This window comes from Triturus cristatus, chromosome 10 (genome assembly GCF_964204655.1).
Source record: "Triturus cristatus chromosome 10, aTriCri1.1, whole genome shotgun sequence".
NCBI lineage: Eukaryota > Metazoa > Chordata > Amphibia > Caudata > Salamandridae > Triturus > Triturus cristatus.
Window position 1 is genome coordinate 322,265,509 of NC_140593.1, and position 25,339 is coordinate 322,290,847.

Genomic DNA, 25,339 nt, shown 5'->3' on the forward strand with positions numbered 1-25,339 from the left:
TGCCTTGACTTCATTGGACCCATGCCAGGTGTTCACCCCAGCAAGAGATTTGGTATGGTTGTCATGGATGTTCACTCTAGATGGCTTATTGTGTATCTGCTCCCTGATATTACCACTAGAGTCACCATAAAAGTGCTGCGCACTATCTTTAAAGAAGAAGGCTTTCCCACTGTCCTTATTACGGACAATGGCACACAGTTAACCTACACTGAAATGTGTGAATTTCTACGTGAGTGTGGTATTAAACATTCCCTCACCACATTGTACAATCCTCAATCCAATGGAATTGTGGAGAGAGCCAACCATATGATTAAAGGAGCTATTGGCCTTGCTCTCACCAATAATCTTGACATTGATGAGACCTTGAATGAATTAGTGTGGGCCTACCGCACCACAGAAAATTCCACTACTGGTGTGGTTCCCTTCATTGCCATGCGAGGAAGAAAACCTTCTTCCAAACTGGTACCTTCGTGGGTCAGGGGGTTGTTGGAAGAGAAGTATGTGTGTGGCAGTGATAAGGTTGTCCCTATGTATGCACCTACTCTTGTACGTTCTCAAAAAAACTTCTGTCAACCTACTTGTTGGAGATTGGGTCAAAATCAGATCTGGTCGTTGGATCAAAGGCCTGTGTAAATTCCGTGGTCCTTTCAAAGTTCAGGAGGTGCACCCTTGGTATGTTGTGTTGACCAATGGGGAGAAATTGAATTTACGCAGAGTAGCCAAGTATCGCTCACGTGACAAATCACCCAAAGCCATTGTCAACAGAAATTCCTGTTCGGGTTACATGTTAGCACATGATCACCAGTTGCTCAACAGTTCCAGTGCCTGTGCAGAGATGAGAGTGTTAGGCCCCAGTGGTGACAACTTGGGTAATAGTCAAAGTTCGAATGTTGAGAGTCCAGATTCTCATTGTTCACAAGCTACACAACAGTGTCAGAGACCCTTACGTGCCAGGAGACTTCCTCAACACTTGCAGGATTTCATGGTGGGGTGATTTGCCCTCCTTGTTATTTCATTGCCCTACAGTCTTTTCACTGCTCTATGTCTTTTACTATTTTATGCCTTTCTCCTTGCTCTTGTTTTACTTCCTCTTTCTCCCTCGCCACTCTTGCCTCTTCCCTTTGCCCCTGTTTCCTCCTTGTTCTTCTTCTCTTACTCCTTCCTTGATTTGCTCTACCTGCGAGTAGCGGAAAAGGGGGTATGTTATGATCTCGCTGTCATTGAGGCTGCACACCTCTGTAGAACGTCCGCTGTTCCAACGTTCTAATGCAGTTGACCGTGTGCTCGTGTCCTGTCAGTTTGGCAGCTGCTGGCTGAAGGAAGAGGCGCGCTGACGCTATGTGCTGTGTGAAATAAACCTATCAACTCAACAGACTGTCTTTGTGTCATGTTGTGATTACAACACACTTCTCAGGGCTCCTTTTCATTTTGTTATAATTTTACATTATTACGTAAATTCATATATTCTCAGTGACAGCAGCATCCATTATTGTTCACAGAACGCACCCTCAGACAGGACGCACTAGGCCTTCTCTTCTTTTACAACCAGGCTCTGACCCTTGTTTTTAAAAATACAATACACTGATATTTCTTAGTTTTTTTTACTGAGAATGTGTACCCTTAGGAGAGCCCTTGTTTATGGAGCTCAACATTAATCTGCTCAAAGTCTTGTTAGTATAATAAGGTATGGGTCAATATGAGTTTTATTAGATAAGCATATTTTGTGAATGTGCCCTCCGAGCTGAATATTTTTTAGGATATTGGGGGTTATTTGTAATGCAATACCATATTAACACCACCACAGGTAATTGTTTTTCATCAGCCCATTAGATAAGAGGGGGAAACGGCTATTACAATGCGGGCTGAACCACGTGTGCCGTTTCAATGCTTGCATGAACCACGCATATGCCTTAACCAAGCATATGCGTGGTTAGGGCAGTCAGCGGTCTAGATGTGCAGAACAGGAACAGGAAGGATCAGGAGAGGAAGCTCCAGTACGCGGCATAGTAAGTGGGGCTGGGGGGTAGTTTTTAGGGCTGGGGGCCAGTTTTAGGGCTCAAGGCGAGGAGGTGTCAGTGTAGTTTTTAAGACTGGGGGCCATGTTTTAGGACTCAAGGCAGGAGAGGGAATGGGCGGGTTTCAGGGGTGGGAGTCAGTTTAAGGGCTTAGGGCAGGGGGGATATGGTTGGAAGAGTTTTTCTTAGGGGGCAGGGTTTTAGGGCACAGGGTGGACCAGGCTAATTTTAAGGACTGGGGTCAGGTTTTAGGGCTTAGGGCGGGGGGAAGAGGCAGTTTTCTAGGCTGGGAGGCAGTTTTCAGGGCTCAAGGCAGGGAGGCTGGGGTAGTTTTTTGGGCAGGGGTGAGTTTTAGGGCTCTGGGTGGGGGGTTGGGGTAGTTTTAAGGGATGAGGCGGGATGGATGCAGGGCTGGGGTATTGGGTGTTAGGGCGCAGGGCTGGGGGATGGGGTGTGCACTCATGCCTGTACAAAGAAATTTGCTGTAAAGGCATGCTTGGTAAAGACGCAGTCATGGTTCAGACCACGTTGTTTAGGCATGCGTGGTGTAGGCATGCATGGTTGTATCATACAACCGATAAGAGGTTTACATAGCACCACCCTAAGAAAAAGCATTTTCTATTGTGAACCCATCATGGAAAGGTTTTGTAGTACACAAAGACTTTCAGACTTACTGGTGAGTCCGCCTATGAGGGTCTCATCTTGTAAATAACATTAAATGTTTCAAATTCTAGGGATATTATACTGGTCATATCGTATTCTTTTTATAGGAGCATTTTTGTGGTTATCTCAACATTTGAGGTATGTACACTTTTATGTATTCTCGAACACTGGGTGGACAAATCCAAAATGAATAGCAATTGTGGTCATCTCTTTTTCCTTTTTTCTTAATCTTTTACAGGTTCAGATGATGGGCAGCTATGACACCTCCACTACCCAGGGACGGGGAGTGTGTTGAGATTAAAATAGAGTTAAGCTATTCTGATGAATTTGTTATGAATCACGTCGACTTTACACAAAATATATACGTGTATAAAGATTATTTTTCAGATACTGTTGTGCTCAATCAACCTTCACCACTTTACATCTGCTTTTCTCCCTTTAGACTCCTATTTCAGGTTGGACGGTTAGGGATTTGAGAGTCAGGCGGTACTAGAGGTGAAGCAGCACACCAGCAAAACTTTAGTCTCCTATGCAGGAAATTGATGGGGAATAAAGAGAACTCCTTTTCACTCTACTCCCTGCCCATTGCTATAATTTTGTTTGGAGGAAACACCAATCCCCCCCTTTTGGTGTACCCTTGAAATGTCTCCTTTTATATACTTTTCACCATTCGCAGTGAGTTTTATTGATTCTGTTTATCTTTAGTAGTTTGTATGGCTGTGAGGTGGATAGCTTGACACAAGAAAAAACATGGCAGAATTTTTGGACTAAATAGGACATTAGCATATAAATTTAATAATTTAGAGTTTTCATTTTTAATAATATGTTGTTGTTGATGGTGTACACGGTGATGTTATCCTCACACCATTATGTTGAAGCAGGATCAAGGTTGATTTGCAAAAGGCTTGTCTCTGTAGAGTGTGGCAAAGGGACTAAAATAATGGACTGGAATACAGCTCCAAGTAGTTGCCAGTGGGTAAGATGGATTCAAAAATTCCACTCAAATGTGGAAAAGAGCATTCCTAGATAATGGCTTCATAAAAAGGAGAAAACTAGAAGAGGAAAAGAAAAACAAACACCTAAAATGACAGCCAAATATCAGGCTTCCAAGGTCTGCATCTGGGTAAAGAGCGGAGGACTAGTGGAAGATGCTACGGAGTAGTTAAGTCTGAACATCATGCTAAACAGAAGTTCAAAGAAGTTGCTACTGATAATCCACTACACAGCACTCCACCTCACCCCACTGCCTACTGCCAAATAGGGTGCAGCATTGAAACTGACGTGTGGAACTAAAGCACACATCATACATTACTTCCCACTTCCGAAGCAAACACAAGGAGATCATGGATGGAGCGCTTAAACTTTTCAAACACTCACTCCCAGTCACAGATCTGGGTTGAATCCATCATCAATCTTTAGCTCACTTTGCCACCTCAGTTCAGACCCAGCTATATGCAAATAAGTCTTGACCCTGTGCCTCATGGGAACAGTTCAGCCCGAACTGCAAAGCCAGGTCTCCCTGAACCGGAAACAAGCATCCTGGGACCGGTTTCTGGGTAACACCCTTCATCAGCCAGTTTAGCTTGAATCCAGTGGCAAAGTAAACCAGGGACCCACGTCTGGGCATACCCTGCCAACTAGTGCGAACAGAGCAAACACAAGCAGATGATTGCCGGAGTGCTTAAACTTTTCAGACACTCCCCCCAGTCACAGATCCAGGTTGAATCCATTATCATTCTTAAGCTCACTTCGCCACCTCACTTCTGACCCAGCTATATGCAAATCAGTCTTGACCCAGTGCCTCATGGGAACAGTCCAGCTCGAACTGCCAAGCCAGGTCTTCCCTAAAGTGGAATCAATCATCCTGGGACCGGTTTCTGAGTAACACCCTTCATTAGCCAGGTTTCAGCACCAAGTCCATCATCTCCTTGTGTTTGCTTTGTTCGCCCTAAATTGGCAGGGTATGTCCAGACGTGGGTCCCTTGCTCACTTTGCCACTGGATTCAAGCTAGCCTGGCTGATGAGGGGTGTTACCCCGAAACCGGTCTCAGGATGCTTTTTCCGGTCCAGGGAAGACATGGCTTGGCAGTTCGGGCTGGTCTGTTCCCATGAGGCACAGGGTCAAGACTGATTTGCATATAGCGGTGTCTGAACTGAAGTGGCAAAGTGACTGAAAAAATGATGATGGATTCAACCCAGATCTGTGACTGGGGGTGAGTGTTTGAAAAGTTTCAGCACTCCGTCCATCATCTCCTTGTGTTTGCTTACTTCCCACTTTCTCCATAGCACTTGCTTACTTCCCACTTACCGCATTAAACAGAAACGGAAGGATCGAGGCAGCGCTGGTTACCTGCATAAATTAAACGAAAGGGCTTGAACATAAGAAGGACCCACTTTATCATAGGGGGCTTTAAAAGAAATTCCATCATAGCCAGTCTGTCTTTGTGCTCGAAGGGAAACCAGTGACGTGGTGAATTTAATAAATTAGCACAAGGTAGCGACCAGTCCAGCGCAACTTGCAATTTATTTTATATCCCTGCATTTCAAAAGGGTACAAAAGGGTTTCACACCAGGTCGAATCAGTACTTGGCTCCTTCAAAATAGAATATTGGACCTATATAACAGTGGCCAAAGGAGTCTCTGATTTTAGAGAACGACATAGTATAGATAATTATAAATCAGCGAGAGAACAATATCATTGTACTCTTGAAAAAGAAGGTTCATATTACCTTCGAAACGCGTCGACGCCTGTTGGCCATTAACTCTTCACTCTGCACCTGCCTTAAATGTTTATGAATTTCGGCACATTAGGGTGATTCTGTGGAAGTTGTTTGTTATGAGTCATGGCATCTAATGACAAAGTGTATATGTCTATTTTTTTAACTCTCGCATTGTGTTTTTAAAAGTGTTAATATAATTGTTTTTTGTTGTTCTTTGTGAGCAACAGACTATTGTTTTTATGGTGGGTAGGAGAAAAAGGAATTTTGCGTAATTTCTGTACTAATGTTTACACTCTACTTTTAATAAATGTATTACCTCAATGCATAAAATGTAGTATCTTAATATATGTTATAAACTGTGCACTGCAATATGGGTTGTTAGTTTCAACAGTGATTTCTCGGGTTGAATGTTTTCTTTGATCATAAGAAGTGTGTATGTGTGGTGGGATGTTATAAAGTAAGAGCATTTTCACTCCTAAAGGACATTTGTTTTTTAGTACTTCCCACTTCCTCCATAGCACTTTAATTGGGAAAATATAAGAGCGATGAGGTCCTTACTTTAAACCTAACAAAGCAGTTCAGGAAAAACTAGTAGTTTGTGCTACTATTAATGATGCTAAAAGCATACTGTTTTACAAAGGTATTTCCTCAGGTGATATTCTTCCTTTTTTGAAAAGTCATATACTTATCAAAAGAGATTAAATACAATGGAAAGGTAGGCCTTTCCCCTACATGATCCAGATCAGGTAATAATGAAGCCAAGAAATGACATTTGCGGAAATGAGGGCAGGCACTGGCAATGTCAACCACTGTGGCTATTACATATTGAAAGCGTGTTCACAGTGTTAGCAATACACAGAAGAGTTACAAATGGTTGGCCTATTTTACTCGGAATCTTGAACTGCTGCAGCACATGGCGTACCTCCTGTGGGTGAGTGTGTTAGCATAAACTCATGGCACCTTACCTGTAAGTACCTCCTGTGGGTGAGTGAGTTAGCATAAACTCCTGGCACCTTACCTGTAAGTACCTCCTGTGGGTGAATGTGCTAGCATAAACTCCAGGCACCTTACCTGTAAGTACCTCCTGTGGGTGAGTGAGTTAGAATAAACTCCTGGCACCTTACCTGTAAGTACCTCCTGTGGGTGAGTGAGTTAGCATAAACTCCTGGCACCTTACCTGTAAGTACCTCCTGTGGGTGAATGTGTTAGCATAAACTCCAGGCACCTTACCTGTAAGTACCTCCTGTGGGTGAGTGAGTTAGAATAAACTCCTGGCACCTTACCTGTAAGTACTTCTGTGGGTGAGTGTGTTAGCATAAACTCCTGGCACCTTACCTGTAAGTACCTCCTGTGGGTGAATGTGTTAGCATAAACTCCTGGCACCTTACCTGTAAGTACCTCCTGTGGGTGAGTGTGTTAGCATAAACTCCTGGCACCTTACCTGTAAGTACCTCCTGTGGGTGAGTGAGTTAGCATAAGCTCCTGGCACCTTACCTGTAAGTACCTCCTGTGGGTGAGTGTGTTAGCATAAACTCCTGGCACCTTACCTGTAAGTACCTACTGTGGGTGAGTGTGTTCGCATAAACTTCTGGCACCTTACCTGTAAGTACCTCCTGTGGGTGAATGTGTTAGCATAAACTCCTGGCACCTTACCTGTAAGTACCTTCTGTGGGTGAGTGTGTTAGCATAAACTCCAGGCACCTTACCTGTAAGTACCTCCTGTGGGTGAGTGAGTTAGAATAAACTCCTGGCACCTTACCTGTAAGTACCTTCTGTGGGTGAGTGTGTTAGCATAAACTCCTGGCACCTTACCTGTAAGTACCTCCTGTGGGTGAGTGAGTTAGCATAAGCTCCTGGCACCTTACCTGTAAGTACCTCCTGTGGGTGAGTGTGTTAGCATAAACTCCTGGCACCTTACCTGTAAGTACCTACTGTGGGTGAGTGTGTTAGCATAAACTCCTGGCACCTTACCTGTAAGTACCTACTGTGGGTGAGTGTGTTAGCATAAACTCCTGGCACCTTACCTGTAAGTAGCTCCTGTGGGTGAATGTGTTAGCATTAACTCCTGGCACCTTACCTGTAAGTAGCTCCTGTGGGTGAGTGTGTTCGCATAAACTTCTGGCACCTTACCTGTAAGTTTCTTTGTGTTAGCGATGCTTGCACTGTTACTGCCCAGGGTGTAAACTCTGTTATGTATTAAGAAAACATGGTGACCGCCATATATACTACTCAAAGGCCAATTCGACAATGACTGTCGAGGTAGAGAAGGCAGGCTGCTAGGTGAACACTAGGGGAAATGCAGGAGAAATTACACTGCAAGGAAAAGGAGATGCAGAAGGAGCAAGGTGAAACTCCAGTGTGAAAATGTGCAGACTGCAAGGGGTGCAGTTAGAGCTCAAGGGGGTGCATGACACAAGGAGGAGTAGGGACCACAAGGATATCAGAATTCAAGCTTCACAAAAGCAGGCACACCCCCCCACACACGCGGGGACACACACACACACACATACACACACACAAACGTATCATTGGGCATAGGATGCAGGCATAATGGGGTGTGAAGTTTCAATTCTTCCTAGTAAATATAAAGAAAAATGTGCCTACAGTATTAATCGTACTTTCTGTATATTCATTGACACTTATTTATTTCAGTTAAATACACAGTCAATGTGCAACTCAACTCCGTTGTAATCTGGTGTAAACTATTGATACAACCTCTTCCTCGGTAAGGGATTTGGTGATGGTGTCTGAACTGGAGGTCTGCACCTCAGCACTGTCGCTATTTGACCACAGAAACGAAAGTAGCCAATCAAATTAGGTTGTAAAGGAATTTGTTTCATTCTAACATTTTTCAATTTGGTGAGGAAATAGTAAATACATTTTAAATGTTTTATAGTGACTTATCTAAGAAGTATGATCATGAAAAACGTAAAATTGTATGGTCTTTTTGCATCTACCTATGGAAAAGCTGAGGCGTATGTGTTGTTTGTTCGCTTAAAGTTTCAATTAAGTAAATCAGAAACAGATGGAGATCAGGAAGTTTAATAATGTTAGGTCCATTTTATCAACAAAGTAATCACATTCTCCAAAGTGACAACAATTTCAGTGTAATACACCATTTACGTGCCCAATCCACAAAACATCGAGGAATTCCTCTTTCTTTAATAAAAACCAAAGTGGATATACTGTGGACTGGTTTGCCAAAGCCACATCCGCATTCCTCTTGAATGCACTTTTGGGCATAAAAAAAAGAAAAGAGAATATTTCTATCCATTCTCCAACATGTGGTTTCTGTTAACACAAGAAGCAAAGTTAATGTATGTTTTTGACGTGTGTTTGAAGCATGAACATGTAAATTACAGAGTTACATTCAGGTAGTGTGTATGTAGACTTCAGATACATAAACTAAAAACCACCCAAAAACTGAACTCCTCATAATCTTTTTGGGATTAAAAAACAGCAAGATTAACATTACTTCTCATCAGTGAACCTAGGCAGACTGCTTAATTGCTTGCCTTCCACAATGACACGTCACTCAGCGTGAAGATGCACACTGCTTGGAAGTCAACCCTGCTTGGCATCAATTGCCAACCGCTGCTTCACAGAGTAAAGGTCTCTCTTTGTGGAGCGGACTACATGACTGGTGTACAAGCCCTGGTCCTCTCACACGTAGTTGCAAACACCTGCTATCAGGAGTGCCATAATCCCACTCCTCCCTTTTTAAAAGTCCCCCATCAGCAGGGCACCTGATCATGTGTGTCCACAAGTTCAACAAGATCAACAAGATTAACAAGATCACAGATGTCCTACCCTGGCAGCCTGTATTCACTTCTATATGTGCTGCATTTTTAACAAATCACTCAACCTGTGGAACACTGCTTATCTGGCCACCAAGATCAGAATATTTCAGCTCCACAAGTCTTGTAACAGCAACATTTTAACCTTTGAAAGTAAGAGATGCCAGAAGGTAAAAAACAGATATGACGGCTTCTCCTGCTATTCCCGAACATATTGGACAAATTACGGTCTTTTTTTTACACGCACCTCTTGCCTGTACGAACAAGAAGGTGCTTAACAAGAGGAAGAGGATTACTTGGGAGAAGTAATTCTACACAGTTTCGAAGAGGGAAGTGTTGGTCAGTAGGAAGATATTAGAGGACCACTACTTTGCTTTACGGCTAGTACTGATGTCTACAAATCCCATGTATGCATGCACAGAACAAAGAGGCAGTAACCATTTCGGGAAAGAGTGGGTGTTGTACGTTCTTGCCAAATGGGTATAGGAAAGGAATAACATCTGTGAAGTAGTGATAGAGCACAGATAGGCCAAATAAAGATACTGTATGTAACAATGATATGTGTATCCCCGTGAGTAGATGATAAGGAACCATTAGAAATGAGTTACACAATGGGGGAGGTTGGAAATGCGACTAATTCAACTGTTTCACCGCATACTAAATGCTAAGTGGCCCGATGGGGGCTGGTGAAAATGAAACTCCTCCGAACAAAATTGCAATCAATTGACTAATGGGATCTCTCTCGTGTGTTTCTTGAGATGTCATTTTGAATGCCAATGTTAAAACAATAAGCACGTTCGTCAATTCCTAAAACAGTGTATCAAGGATCAATATTCCTTACCCTTTGGTGAAGCATGTAGATCTCCTGCAAGAGGGTTTGACAATGTCCAGAATCAGAGCGTAGCGCAGTAAAGACTTTGATGTCAATAGGTACTGACTCAGATCTTGTAAATGATCCTCAAGATAATCCTCCAGCATACGAACGGAGACATCATTGTCCTGGCTTTGCTTCCTGTCCAGTTCTTTTACTGTTTCTAGCTTAAACAGAATCGAATCCTGCTCACAGGTATTGCTGCTAGAGCTTGCCGAAATGCTTGGCTTCATCGACTTCTCTTTCACAGACACGTCACTGCCACAATCAAAGCTTTCACCGCCGTCACTACAGCTCTGAGATATTCCAGACTTTGAATCTGGAAAAGCGGTCAATATCTAGCGACAAGGAGAGAAAAGATTGTGATGAGATGCAGCATATTAACAATTCCATTTCTGTGGGCATAGAATTATTGTAATTTGACAGGAAATATTGGATGTAGTTCATACCATAAGTGAACATGTTAGGAACATTCTGTTGTAGTTTACAAGATTAGACTACGCAAGCAATTTCTACAATTATTTGGCCGCAGTAACATGCGAAAATCCTCATTTAGTAAGGTTACCTGACCTGTTGCACAACAGAAGGCATTCTTACTCGTAATAGTAGTGTAGTACACTACAACAAACCACATTTGCATTATCCTTACATAAATTAAATCTTATTAGCCACTGTTGTGAAACAGTTCGGTTCTAAATAAGTTTGGTCTTGCCTTATGAAAGTATTCTAACAATGAAATGCAACAAACATTTGCAAAGCCCGCAGATCTGCACGTAATGTGCTAATGCAAATGGAAAAGGAAGAAGGCCAATCCTTGTCTACTTCGAGATGGTGTGCACATCACCTCGAAAACTTTGAATAGCCAGACAGCACTAGGTGAGATCTAGCATCACTTTATGTGCAAATGGGCAATTCTTAGATCTACATGTGAATACTGGTTGATGCATGGTATTAAAGCGAATGAGTTTATTGATGTTTATTCTTGGGGAAACAGCAAGTGAAGAAAAAAATAATATCACTACCACTACCACTACTCGGAGAATTGAAAGTAAAGATAACATTCGCAACTCGATTTGGAAGACGTGCAAGAATTTCAGCTCCTATTTACCATATTTTATAGGGAGGTGACAAAAATTACTGTAATTGTAAGGCTCAGGATGTTATGTGTGAGTTGATAATCTGACCACCCCTAATCTTTGCACTAGGGGTGGTAGGCTGGTTAACCATAGTTTTGGATCAAAACAGTTGGACCTGGTCCTCTCTGCAGGGTCAATCCCTATATTTTTGCCTTCACCCTTCCTGTTTTCTGAACTCGTTTTTGTTGGCTTTTAGGTCTCTGTAACGTTTTGTGTTTACCCCTGAATAGGATTGTGGTTGATGCTTGAGTCGGGTGTTTCACCCTCAACCAACAACCCAATTTATCACACTAACCATAACATACTTTTAACTGAAATAGTTTAAGTAAGTGTTTATATACTCCGGTGATTTCTGTGGGTTTTTATGATGAAACACTGTTCCCTGCACAGAGTACTCACTGGGCCCACCCAGCCTGATGTACCCAATAAGCACAGGGTGTGTCTTTGGCCGCATCATGTGCCCATTGCCCATGCCAGATTTGCCGCTGGACACTGTACGCTTGCAAAGATTAATTGAGGGAACAAAGGTTTCTTTATGAATAGTCAACTATGGCATTTTCCAAATAAATGTAATCCCTTATGAGTCGTGCGTACATGTGATCTAAAATACTTCAACATAGTTGTATGATAAGTTTGACCAATTAGAGGCATTTCAACGTCCAGCCACGTTGAAACGTTGCAGAAATGTTGGTACCAATATTAGATGAGATATTTAATGTGCTAAACTTTTTACTCCACAGGGCCTAAAGTATTCTCAGCAGAGATTTCAAAACCAACTGAAATTGATATGTGACTGTTTAGGGATGCCAGAACAAGCATTTTACCTTGGTTTGGGAAAGTTACATGGAATGACTGGGGGTGTTCCCCATGAGCTACTCCCATGCTAACACTTCCGGGTCCTAGACATGGGCAGGAAGTGTGTCATGTGTGCCTTGTGAATTGAGCTCTGTGCAACACAGTAAAGATCCTCGTCCACCGTCCCAGCGATTGTCTGTTCTTGCTGTAATTTTGCAAGAAAGCACAATGTTCGAAAACGCTGCAGTAAGGATTGTAGCTTGAGTGTTGAAACCAAGGGCAAAGTATATAGTTCAATCTCTGGTTGCTATGCCAAAAACTCCAGGTCAAGAGGAAATGTGTATTTTTCTAACACTTACTTGATGTGTGGTTGGGAAATAAAACGTCTCGGGTTTTAGTTTTGCAATCAGAAAATACCGCAACCTTGAATTTGGAATGCCGAGCTGAAAAGGAAATACAATTCTTGCATTAGCAAAAAGCGTATATCTAGTTTAAATGATTTATAAATCTAGCAGTACAGCTTTAAAAGGTATGTGTATCGCAATATTTTAAAGGAAATTAATGGAATCATTCCACACCGATATTGTTCACATTTACTACTGCTGTGTATGTCAAAGTTTACACATACGATCGTTTTTTCGAAGTCATCCGCACATTATGTGAACTGAGTGGAATGGATGTAATCTACATAAAGTTAAAATAAATACATGATATTTAATTACGTAAAACTCTTCTACCATACCATGAAAATGTAAAGGAAAAAACCGCACAAGTCGCGAAATGAAGATGAATGCTAAAGTTTTGGGGTCTCAAACTGTTCCACCATTATAAGGAGATGCTAGCATCAAGCGTCAAATTCCAAGTTAGACTGGTACCGTCCTAAACTCTTACATCATTTTTTATAGCAGGAGAATAAGGTCACTATAATGGTGTCACGGTTACTCTAAGTCGGAAAGCTGTTTACCATTCTCAACCTGTACATATCTCTATCACCGTATTTCAACTTCGTGTGTCAGTATTTTATACATGTGCATATGTCATAAGTGGCACACCTCTATCTATTCACATACTTGCGTCTGTGACAGTGCCGTCTAATTTAACAAGGTGCCCAGTAGGTGTGTGATTCAAGATCAATGGCTTCCACATCCTGAAGATCATGAGAAAGATCTTCACATAGCAACACTAGTAAAACTCACTCATGGGGTAGTCACCAGTAAGTTGGACAATTGGAACACCCTCTATGCCGGAATCACCAAACAACTCAGTAGAACCCTACAAACTATCCAGAACTCTTCAACCTCCAACATTACACCCCACCTCAAGAAACTAGACTGGCTCCCGATAAACAATATGCTCAATTCAAACTCTCACACACACTACACCACTCAGGCCCACCTACCTGAACAGTTGCATCTCCTTCCACCAACCACCCAGCTACCTCCGCTCCGCAGGACTCCTATTCACATACATCCCAAACATATACAGAACCAGATCAGAAGAACGGGCATTCTCTCACATTGCTCCTAAAGTGTGGAATGACCTCCCACTCCACATTATTCATCCTACTATTTCGTCCTGTATATTTCCCATTCTGAACCTCCATGTAGATTTCACAGCAACTGAGAATGAGAAAGAGAACGTGAAAGGTGGCATGGGGCAGCATACCCCTGGACAAAGAGATTTTGGAAAATTACATCTTAAATTTTGCATTGCACAGGGAGAAAAGGCCAAGGATGCTGAGGTGGAAAATTGTATGGGGCAGCTCATATAGCTGACCACCATAAGCCTGGGACAAGCATACAACTGGAGAATGCTATTGATGCTGCCTACCAGTAGTGGCTCCTGGAGGGAGTGCTGCGGGGCGGTGGGGAGCAAATGGCGATGCAGCAATGTAATTAGTTTTATTTATTTATATATTTATGTACTTACCTCCGTTTGGCCGTGTGCCGTAGTTTACTACCCCCCACCCTGCCCCTCTCCCGCCCGACCCACTGCCCGCAGCACTCCTTCCAGGAGCCGTTACTGCTGCCTACCATTGCAAAAGAAGGTGCCTGGCCAGGCTAGCTGCTCTAATGAGTGATTCCCACAATGTGGGAAAGAAGCAGGAATATGCCCACTCACAAATAGCTACAACCAGACACCAGAGAGAGTAGCTTTACTCTTCTTTTCTCAGGCAAAAGGGCAGAACGCAGAACAATGTCATACATTCGCCCCAGTACAGAGATCTGGGCCTAAATCCATCGTTTTTTTGCTCACCATGCCGTTCCAGTTTGAACCCAGCCATATGCAAATCAGTCTTGACCTTGTGCCTCATCGGTACAGTCCAGCCCGAATTGCCAAGCTAGGTCCTCCCTGGACTGAAAACAAGCATCCTAGGACCGGTTTCGGGGTTTCACCCCTCTTCAGCAAGGATAGATTGATTCCAGTGGCATGGAGAGCAAGGGAGTCACGTTTGGGCATACCCTTCCCACTCGGGGTGACAAATGCAAAAACAACAGTTGATGGACAGAATGCAGAACAATGTCATACATTCACCCCAGTACAGAGATCTGGGCCTAAATCCATTGTTTTTTTGCTCACCATGCCGTTCCAGTTTGAACTCAGCCATATGCAAATCAGTCTTGACCCTGTGCCTCATAGGTACAGTCCAGCCTGAACTGCCAAGCTAGGTCCTCCCTGGACTGAAAACAAGCATCCTAGGACCGGTTTCAGGGTCTCACCCCCCTTCATCAAGGATAGCTCGATTCCAGTGGCATGGAGAGCAAGGGACCCAAGTCTGGGCATACCCTTTCCACTCGGGGTGACAAATGCAAAAACAACAGTTGATGGATAGAATGCAGAACAATGTCATACATTCACCCCAGTACAGAGATCTGGGCCTAAATCCATCGTTTTTTTGCTCACCATGCCGTTCCAGTTTGAACCCAGCCATATGCAAATCAGTCTTGACCCTGTGCCTCATGGGTACAGTCCAGCCCGAACTGCCAAGCTAGGTCCTCCCTGGACTGAAAACAAGCATCCTAGGACCGGTTTCAGGGTTTCACCCCTCTTCAGCCAGGATAGCTTGATTCCAGTGGCATGGAGAGCAAGGGGCCCACGTCTTTGTAGACCATTACAACCCTGGATCTCAGCATTGTTAGGAAGTCCCTCAGTGGCAAGATGACTGTATGTTCATATACTGGGACACATTATGGAGAATTCACCAAAAAGGCAGAAAAGGCTCCCTAAAAGAGGTTAAAAATATCCTTCTACCATTCAACAATCAGATCTAAAGATGAATTGGATGGTGTTAGAAATAGGGGTCTCTAGTTGGCAGAGGTAGGTACCTTTGTCCAAATAGAGACCCTTGCTTCTAGTCAGGGTAAGGGGGATACACACTCTAGATAACCCCAGCTCACCCCCTTGGTAGCTTGGCACGAGCAGACTGGCTTATACCAAAGGCAATGTGTAAAGTATTTGTACCAACACTCACAGTAACACAGTGAAAACACCACAAAAGCACACCACACCAGTCTAGTAAAATAAATATCTTTATCTAAACTAAACAAGACCAAAACAACAAAAATCCAACATACACAGTTAAAAATATGACTTTGAAAAGGTTTCAAGAACTTGTACCATAGAAAACTATGGATGCGTGACTTTTCACCAAAATACCTGTAGATGCGTCAAAGTTCTCAAGCCAAACAGCCGCAGTGTCGGAAAAAAAGAGATGCAACACTCCTGAGAACTTGGGAAAGCGATGTGACAGTCCCGCTGCACACAGAGGAGGGGTTGCGTTGAATACGGTCTGTACGTGGAGTGATATGTCGATTCTTCATGACAGTTCCGGTCCGCAGGTGATGCATTGGACGAACTTGCCGCACAGGTACGATGAGTTGAAATCTGGGATGCGTCAGCGATCGATGCGGCGGCGGCGGCGAGTGACACTGCGTCGGTCCTCTTCAGCCGCTATCCCCCGATGCGTTGATTATTGCAGCAGCAACAGGTGCAGCAGCAGTTTCCGCAGCGGCGCGACGATGTGTGGAAATTCTTCACGCGTCGTGGAGATGCGTCAGGAAAACAGCCGCAAGAAGAGCAATGCGAAGATTTCTGTAGTTCTTTGAGTTTCTTCTTCCTTCCAGCTCCCAATCAGCAGCAACAATGTCCAGAGTCCCAAAACTGCCACAGGCACCCCTTACAGGTCAGAACTCACAGCAGCAGAGTTCAGGGGAACCAGTTCTGCCTTCACTGGTGAAGCATGACCACAGGAGGTGGAGACAGCATTGTGCAAGGGAAACGGGCTCCATTCAGGTGCAAGGCAAATCTCCTCCCACCACTCTATATGCAGCCAGGGTCTATTCAACTCAGGGATGAGTCATCCAGGAAGGGCCAGGCACACCTCAGCCCCCCCTAGAGGCTGTCTACAGGGAATGCATATTCTCTGTCACACTGAAACCAGACAGTCAATCCACAAACAGGTAGAGGCACACAGGATGGTTGAACAAGAAAATAGCCACTTTCTAAAGGTGGTATTTTCAAACACACAATTTAAAAACCATCTTTACTAAAAGATGTGTTATTAAATCCTGAGTTCTGGGATGCCAAACTCATTTTTCTATCTTATCCCTATGGGAGGATATGCTTGTAAAATGTTACAAAGTATTCCCCATTCTGTCCTATGAGGCAAGATAGCCTTTCAGTAGTGAAAAACGAAATTGGCAGTATTTCACTATCAGGACATGTTACACACACACCAGTACATGTCCTACCTTTCACATACACTGCACCCTGCCCAGGGGGGTACCTTGGGCCAACCATAGGGGTGCCCTATGAGTAAGAAAAGGGAAGGTTAGGGCCTGGCAAGTGGGTGCACTTGCCAAGTCGACATGGCAGTCAACAAACAGCGCGTAGGCACCGTGGTGGCAGGCCTGCAACATCTTTTCAGGGCTACTCATGTGGGTGGCACAACAGCATTTGATTTAACAGCCCTGGCACACCCAGTGCACTTTACTAGGGACCTACTGGTATAACAAATATGCCAATCAGGGAGAACCAATCCCAATACCAATTTATACAGGGAGATCTTGCATTTTGACATTGATCAGCAGTGGCAAAGTGCCCACAGCATCTAAGCCAGCAAAAACAAAATCCAGCACAGCATTAAAAACACAGGAGGTAGAGGCAAAAAGTCAGGGAAAACCACGCCAAGGATGCCAGGTCGTATAGATGGATTGGAGTTGGTTAAAATGGTCATCTCTAAGATAGTCCAAGTGGTCTACCAGACAGAGCTGCATAGAGCACTTGAGAAACCTGGCTTCGGCTACCATCCCCATGAAGGACCCTTACAGAACCTTATATCTTCTGGAATCACCAGGCTGTAATGGTTTTGTTGGCTACCACCTTTTATGGAAGAGGCACAGTCTTCAGGATGTTATCATCAATCACCCAACGTACTACATCTTTTTGTAGAGTACCTGCAAGGATTCTGGCTATTACACTTAGAATCCATGTTTGTGTGGGACCTCTAGTGTTGGGTACAAGGAAGATTTTGCACTCTCCATGGGCACCACTTAAATTAGACAGTCTTCGATGACAGGTTAACAGTGAACCTTCTCCTGTCATCGGAAAGTCCCCATCAGGGTGTCCTTTATTTGTAGTGCTGGTTTAGCAACATGAACTGGAGGTACATGAAAGCAGGGGCCCTGAAGATGATTCCAGAACATCTTTGCATTGGTGCCCTCAGCTGCCACTACCTGGGTCAGGGTAAACATTTTTTAAATAAGTCAAGAAGGTGGTTGAAATCGTAACAAAAAAAAAAAAAGACTGAGTCAAACTCTGTATTTTCTTACAAAAATGTAATGGGAGTGGCACGCCTGCCTCTTGTCTGGGCATAGGGAGTGAAGACCAACTCAGGTAGGGGTTTATCAACCTCCTTCTGAAGTTCTTTAGATGCTACATGGGGCTGAAGCAGCCTACATGAAGGTGGCCATGGCCACATAGAACATTGTCATACTTCACTAGAGTCTCTGAGAGGACCTTTACGTCTTCAGTAACACTTGGCCAGGGACAGTAGTAAAGGGAAAGAGGAAGCAGCATTGGATGATGCAGAGCTGCAACTAGCTTGAGGCGGGGGGCTCTGTGTTGGGTTCTGTCTGCTGTAATACATATGCTCCTCACTTATGAATTTTAAGAGGCAATGCACTCAAGAAACCACTACATAAAAATATACATCACTAGTAAAGGCAAGTAGTCTCAACCAACCCCCAGGGGGTAGGGAAACAGACTGCAGAGATGCTAAAAAAAGTTGCACCGAGATCAGGAAAACAATCATTAGGATGTTCTACTGATGGAATTTGAATCTGTGAATGTGGTAGTCCCCCCTTACAAACAGACTTTCCAAATACACTACCTGATTCAAATTGAACTGGTGCTACTGCTGCTGACAACCCCCATCCCCAGCAGCAACTTTGGAGTAATGATTATCATTCCCTCTTGTAAATGAGTCAGAAGAAACCAACACGTACGGGTTTCAATAAATTAGGAGTAGAAGGGTGAAATATAGCATAGGGCATGAGTGGAACATGGGGTAGGAAGGAAGACGAACTAGGGAGGCTCTCCCAATGTGGGAAGGAGAAACAAGGCAGGAACTGAAACAAGGTCAAACAAACCAAATTACATAATCAATCAAGAGCAAAAGCAGGATTGGGCACCAGGAACAGTAAAGCAGGTTGTCTCTCATTCTGGGGAAGTTGCTAATAAAACATGCTTCCTATAGCAAGGCATTTCTGGAGGTATTTCCCTGTTGACTAAGTCCTTACAGGTGTCCTGGTTTGGGGAGTGTGTGAGATGGAGCCGAGTCACACTGCTTTCACAATGTGTGTCACCTGCTTTCAGCTAACTACAAATTCCCAGCATAGCCAGAAGCTGCCATGCTGTCTGGACTGCCAACCCCCTATAACACATACACAATGTCCATAGTGTACATTGTGATCCTTCCCAATCATGTTATTTCAAGGCCACTGCTTCCCATGTGACTCGGTTGTGTGAGTGAGTGTATACGCTTGCACAAAGGCAAATCCTGCAACTGGACACATAGGACTGTGAGGGGTGTGACAACTTCTGGTCCTACTGCTCTTACTTGGAAGTAGTAGAAAATCCTGACCTGTCTACAATGTCCACAAATCTCAAGGAAGGACCTGCTAGGAGAGAATTTACTGGGAACTGTGTTACTTAGGAGACGCCAATATGAGGCAGACTGCTCATAGACTGCCATCACTGTGCCTTCTGCTATTCTAGGATGTGGACCGACAGAGAAGGAAGTGGGGTCATGTACTCCTTGTAACAATGTGACTCCATTCTCATGCTGACTGGTGTAGTTGGAAGTCCAGAGGGTCTAGCTCAGTAAAAGCTGGAACTTAGCAGTGCCCATGCTTCTGGTTTGTGCCCTTTGTGCTTCAGCAGGGAAACTGGGTGCACTTGAACATTATAGGAGGCCTGCCTCCTGCACTTTTTCATGTACCTAGGTACACCACTCTCTGATTGGTTAGTGCTCCCCTGCTTAACAGCCTCTGACAAAGTGCAGGGGCCAGGTTTCATCATGGAGGTAAAGGAGCCAGAAGAGTCACCTGACCTATCAATCTCTGTCTGTGAAGGAGACCACCCACAACAGGAGCTAAGGTAACGGCCCCCTCGACCTCATGCAAGCCTACGGAGACAAGAGAAATGGGTGGAGACAACCCTTTCTTTTGTGATTTGCAACACTAATAACACATGGTGAATCAGGACGGAGTCCCAGAGGTTAACCAAGTTGGTAAGAGGGCATGAGGGTAGTGATGTCCAGTGCCTCCATGATCATGGCCACCTTATACTGTGGGGATAGGCACGTCTGTCAGCCTGATTGGAACAAAACCGGTCTGAGGTTGCTTTTATTAAGGTTCAGTAGGGACCTGGCCTGGCGCTTTGGGATGAAGGGTTCTATGAAGCAGGACCAAGAATAATTAGCACATGGCTGGCGCCTCTCTAGAGCGGCATGGTGGGCAAAAAAGTCAATGGACTGGAATGTAGCCCAGAGCAATTACCATTTAATTAGATTCAGCCTTTATTTTTCATTTGAGGTAATGTTGGGGAAGCACACTTGAAATCAGATTCTTGCCAGAGGTATTTGCTATGAGTGTTTTCTCACTGCAAATATTCATATTGGTAGACAGACCCCATGAAAAGAAGTCGCGGTGGGCAGAAGTTGATGCTATAACCGCTTGGCATTCAATGCGTACTAATGCAGCAGGTTTCACTCTGCTTTCACTGACATTAGCTCCCGAGAGCCGAGTGGGAGAGAGACAAGGGCATGCAGACTTTGCCATAGCTGACTTAGTTCAAGTAACATTTACCCTTGGTCAGCTTACGGTTTACATCCAGGGAAAGGTTGCAAATCCATATACACACCAAAGTCCATGCAGTGAATGAGTGTTTGTATGCACACTACATGCAAGGCCGTATGTGTTCCCGATCTGCAGTGTGCCTATTCCTGCATGAGTCCAGAATATGGTCCAGACTAAAACAGGGAAAGAAAGTTGTGGAGGAGCACAGAGCTTGGTGTATTACTCTGTGACTGAGAGGTGAGTTTGGCTTTGCCCTGGCCATACCTCTTGATCTATGCACACAAGGTAGTCCTGCATGCATGTCACTGACCTTGCACAGATGCAGACTGTTGTGCTCTTGTACATGTATGCTTCATGTATAACCATGCACAAAATGTTCTCCCCACTAAGCGCATGAGCAGATTTGTAAAAACTGCGCAAATATGGCTCTTGAATCCTAAACTTTGCTAAAGTTGCTATGCTCTGGTTTGAAGGTGAATGGGCAGCCCAAAGTTAATGAAACAAGTGGCTTTCCCTCAGTGTTGGACAGTGCATGTTGATAAAACTTTGATTCACCATTAATTATCATTTAAAGAAGTAGAGAACACATACTACAGAAATACATATTTTTTAGGCTTTTATGCAGACGTAAGTTCTGAAAATGAAAACTGTTGTGGATCCCTGGTTCGCATGCATATTAAATAGAAGAGGGAATGAACTACAGGTATACACATAAATATATAAATGCAGAAATACAGGGAAAAGAAAATCAGATACAAAATGTAACTATTTGTTACATAGGGAGATACACAGTTAATATTTGACTAACTGGAAAAGGTGCCAGGCCGTTTCCTTATATAGAAAACTGAACAATTAATGCTACGGCTATAAATTGTTTAAAGGTTTTTAATGATTTGTAATCAAAATATTATCCAAGCTAATTGTTGCTTACAAAAAGATCGCCTCACTTGCAATAATAATAGAATACCTACACCCAATGAGATGATATTTTTGTGAACAATATGCAGTACACGATATTTCTGTCAGACAATAGGTTTCCTAACAATATTGTCACATACAACAGTTGGAAAGCTTCCTAGAGAAAATCACAAAACACTCCATCTTATTGTATATAACGCACACATGTGCAGAAGCGTTTTCACTGTGATCAATCCAGCTGAGGGCGGCCATTTTCTGGGAGCAAATTCCCGTTCAATCTTTAGAGTTAATCAAGTGGAAGACAATAAGACATCTTGATTAATAGACTTGTTGTCCTTCTCCACATCCCACTATGGTTCTAAAGGAGTAATGACTCCAAGACGGCAACCTCAAATTCATCAGAAACTAGTAGGGTTAAAACATTGGGGTGAATGGAGCTCAACGCTTCACTCGGGGAAGAGCAAGGAAGCGTGCTGTTGCTGAAGTTCATTAGTGGTTATTACTATTTCTCAGTTCCAGCATTCTTCATTATAACACAAAGTTTATATAGAGCAGAAGTGAGCCATCTTCAATTAGTGAAGAAAATCCTGCCAAATTCATTTGCCATTGTTTACAGCCAGCTTAGCATCCAACGAGTGAATGCTGTTGAACTGCCCAGAATACTTGAGCACTGCAATTTTGCACGTCTCACGTTTGAAAGTAGAATTATGAACAGGGCATTACTTGATGCCAAGTTAGAGATGGCTATACTGGGCCAATTCACAAAGGCATTTCTGAGTATGTGAAATAATACTCCTGTTGTACAGCTTCACGTACTCTTAAATGCCATTGGTCATTTCGGGTACAATCCACAAAGGTATGAGTATGTGAAGTAGTATTGTTAGATTTGGGGGTCTCTAGTTAGCAGAGGTAGGCACCTTTGACCAAATAGGGACCCTTGCTTCTGGTAAGGGGGATACACACTTTAAATAACCCCTGCTCACCCCCTTGGTAGCTTGGCACGAGCAGACAGGCTTATCCCAAAGGCAATGTGTATAGTATTTGTACCAACACTCACAGTAACACAGTGAAAACACCAGAAATGGACACCACACCAGTTTAGAAAAATAAAATATGTTTATCTAAACTAAACAAGACCAAAACGCCAAAAATCCACCATACAGAAACTCAGTAGAATGTTTTTAAAAAGGTTGTTGTAAAAATAAACTTGTAGATGATCAAATGCGACACACATTCTCAAAGTACCTGGAATGCATCACCCAATACAACCAAAAGGGGCGCAGAGAAGGCGATGCGTTGGTTCTTCCTGCACTTCGGTTCCGATGCGACAAGATGGTGCCTTGATGCGTTGCGATGATCCGGTGCAATGCAACAAAATGGCATCTTTGTTGCGATGCGACAACGTGGAGGCGATGCGTGCACGCCCGACGGCAGTGCGGAGAACTCGGTGATTTTCTGAGCCGCGAAAGGCCCTGTGACACGCTTCTCTGGTGATGCGACGGCACCTTCTGTGCAGCGGCACGCTTCCCCAGTGATGCGACGGTGAACAGCGGCGGCACGCTTCCTCGATGATGCGACAGCGGTTGCTGCGGCGGCGTCACGCTTCTCTCTCTAGCTCCCAACAGCGAAATGGCCTCACGCACAGTTACAGGCCCTCCTGGCAGACTGGAACTTCCAGCAAGGAAGTTCAGGGAGTTTGAGTTGAAGTCCTTTAGTGCCTGGGACTTCAGAAACAGGAGGCCAGCTCTTCTCAGGCTCTTGGAGACTTTTCTTCAGAGGGACACAGCACACAGCAAAGTCCTTCTTCAAGCAGGGGACACACCACACAGCAAAGTCCTTTAGACCTCTCCTTAGTAGAAACAGCAAACTGCAGGTCAACCCCAGACACACAGCAAGGGCAGTACTTCTCCTCAGTCTCTTCAGCTGATCTTTTTTGGCAGGGATTCCTCTTGATCAAAAAGTAGTCTCACTTTCAGGGGTTTCAGCTCTACTATTTATACCCCAAAAGTCGTTGTTCTCCATGTGTGAGGGGTCCTGGACCCAGTTCAAACCAGTTCTGGGGGCACTCTGCCAGTGCACAACTTCTTCCTTTGTCAGTGCAGGCCAGGGCCATCAGACGAACCACAGGAGGTGGAGCCAGCATTGTGGAAGGCAGACACAGCTCTATTCGGGCCCAGGTGCTACTCCTCCCACCACTCCAAATGCAGATAGGTCTATTCAGCCTAGTGCTGACTCACCCAGACCCTTGGAGCCACCCCAGCCCTGGTCAATCTCAAACCAGAGAGTCAATCTACAAACAGGCAGAGGCACACAGAAAGGTTGAACAAGAAAATAGCCACTTTCTAAAAGTGCTATTTTCAACCACTGAATTTAAAAACCATCCACCCTACAAGAAGTGTTATTAAATTCTGAGTTCAAGGATACCAAACTCCAATTTTCTATCTCACTCCTATGGGAAGAATGCAACATACAACATTCCCCATTCTGTCCTATGGGCAAGATAGCCTTTCAATAGTGAAGAACAAAATTGGCAGTATTTCACTATCAGGACATGTTAGACACATTAGTATATGTCCTACCTTTTACATACACTGCACTCTGACCAGGGGGCTACCTTGGGTCTACCATATGGGTGTCCATTGTGTAAGAAAAGGGAAGGGTCAGGCCTGGCAAGTGTGTACACTGGCCAGGACAACATGGCAGTTAACAAACTGTGAACATGTACTGTGGTGGCAGGCCTGAGACACCATCTTAGGGCTACTCCTGTGGGTGGCACAATCAGTGCTGCAGCCCACTAGTAGCATTTGAATAACCAGCCCTGGCACACTCAGTGCACTTTACTAGGGACCTACTGGTAAAACAAATATGCCAATCATGGATAATCAATCACAATAACAATTTACACAGACAGCATATGCACTTTAGCACTGATCAGCAGTGGTAAAGTGCCCAGAGTCCTACAGTCAACAACCACAAGTCAGGAAAAACAAAGGAGGAAGAAACAAAAAGGTTGGGGAAAACCCTGCAAAAAGGGCCATTTCCAACGGGTATGCTTTTGTGAATTGACAGGAGATGTAGCCTAAAGGTCAGAGATGCTGATTTTGGAACTGGACAACTAGGTTTGAGTCCTGGCATCAGCTCGACATGCTGTGATTCTGGGCAAATCACTTACTGTCTCTGTGCGTACAAATAAATCTGACCTTGTGCAATGTAATCAGGTGCTCATGTAAAGAAGCTCACTTGTGCTGTTGGGTCCAGTTTCCGCTATATAAAACATAAACAAAAAAAGCTTCAATGACTCAATAAAAATTGACAAAAGTTAAAGAAATTCAGGTAGGTGGGCTCAGGTTTGCTTGGCAAAGGAAATAGCAATATACTCTGAAACTCACAATGGTGTTCTGGAAATACTTTGAGGCAGTTGTAAATGAGCCTATTTGTGCTGTGCACACAGTATCATTCACAAAGTATGGGTTGATCAAATATTTAGATACCACAACAGAGTGCAATTGCTATTGGTATAGCGCTGAATAGGTCTATAACAAAGTTGTTCCGAGTTGGATATCGGAGATTTTACCTTTGAGATGCCAATTTTATTGGAAAAGGAGGCATCACCCACTTTTTGTGGCATACTTCATCATTGGTGATCTCACCCCACCCTGGTAAGATAATACTACATAGGGTGGACTCAACCTCAAAGGAGAGGGAGTTCTTAGATAAAACTTACTGGATAAAAAGGGATCCATATTACTTAAAAATACCTGAAGGTAAAATCTGTTGTTACCTTCACTCAGGGGTACCTCCGGTATATCTAAAAACACTAGGAGGATGGAGTATAGCCATACCGGCCCCACAATTCTTTGTAAGCCAACATGTTTCTACCCTGCCAATTGCCAATACTGTTCAGGGGCATTCTTTAGGGCAAAAGGGGATCCCTATTACTACACACCATTCTAATGTAATGAGTGGAAAGTGCAAAAGTAAATCCTATCTTTAAACGAGGAGTATGTTTCCTAAGAATTATTAAACATACAAAACACAAAACATAATATTTTCAAGAAGTCAAC

The 25,339-nt window shown here is 43.8% G+C and overlaps 1 protein-coding gene across 4 annotated transcripts in view; it reads right to left on the reverse strand.

The window, feature by feature from the left end:
* Positions 1–25,339, reverse strand: part of TRDMT1 (tRNA aspartic acid methyltransferase 1) — a 203,036-nt gene that overhangs the window by 45,775 nt on the left and 131,922 nt on the right. For all 4 annotated transcript variants that reach the window (XM_085631510.1, XM_085631512.1, XM_085631513.1 and 1 more), the window contains exons 7-8: positions 12,357–12,440; positions 10,037–10,404 (exon numbers count right to left, since the gene is read on the reverse strand). In XM_085631510.1, the coding sequence (XP_085487636.1) occupies positions 10,037–10,404; positions 12,357–12,440 (452 nt within the window). The remainder of the gene's footprint in view (positions 1–10,036; positions 10,405–12,356; positions 12,441–25,339) is intronic.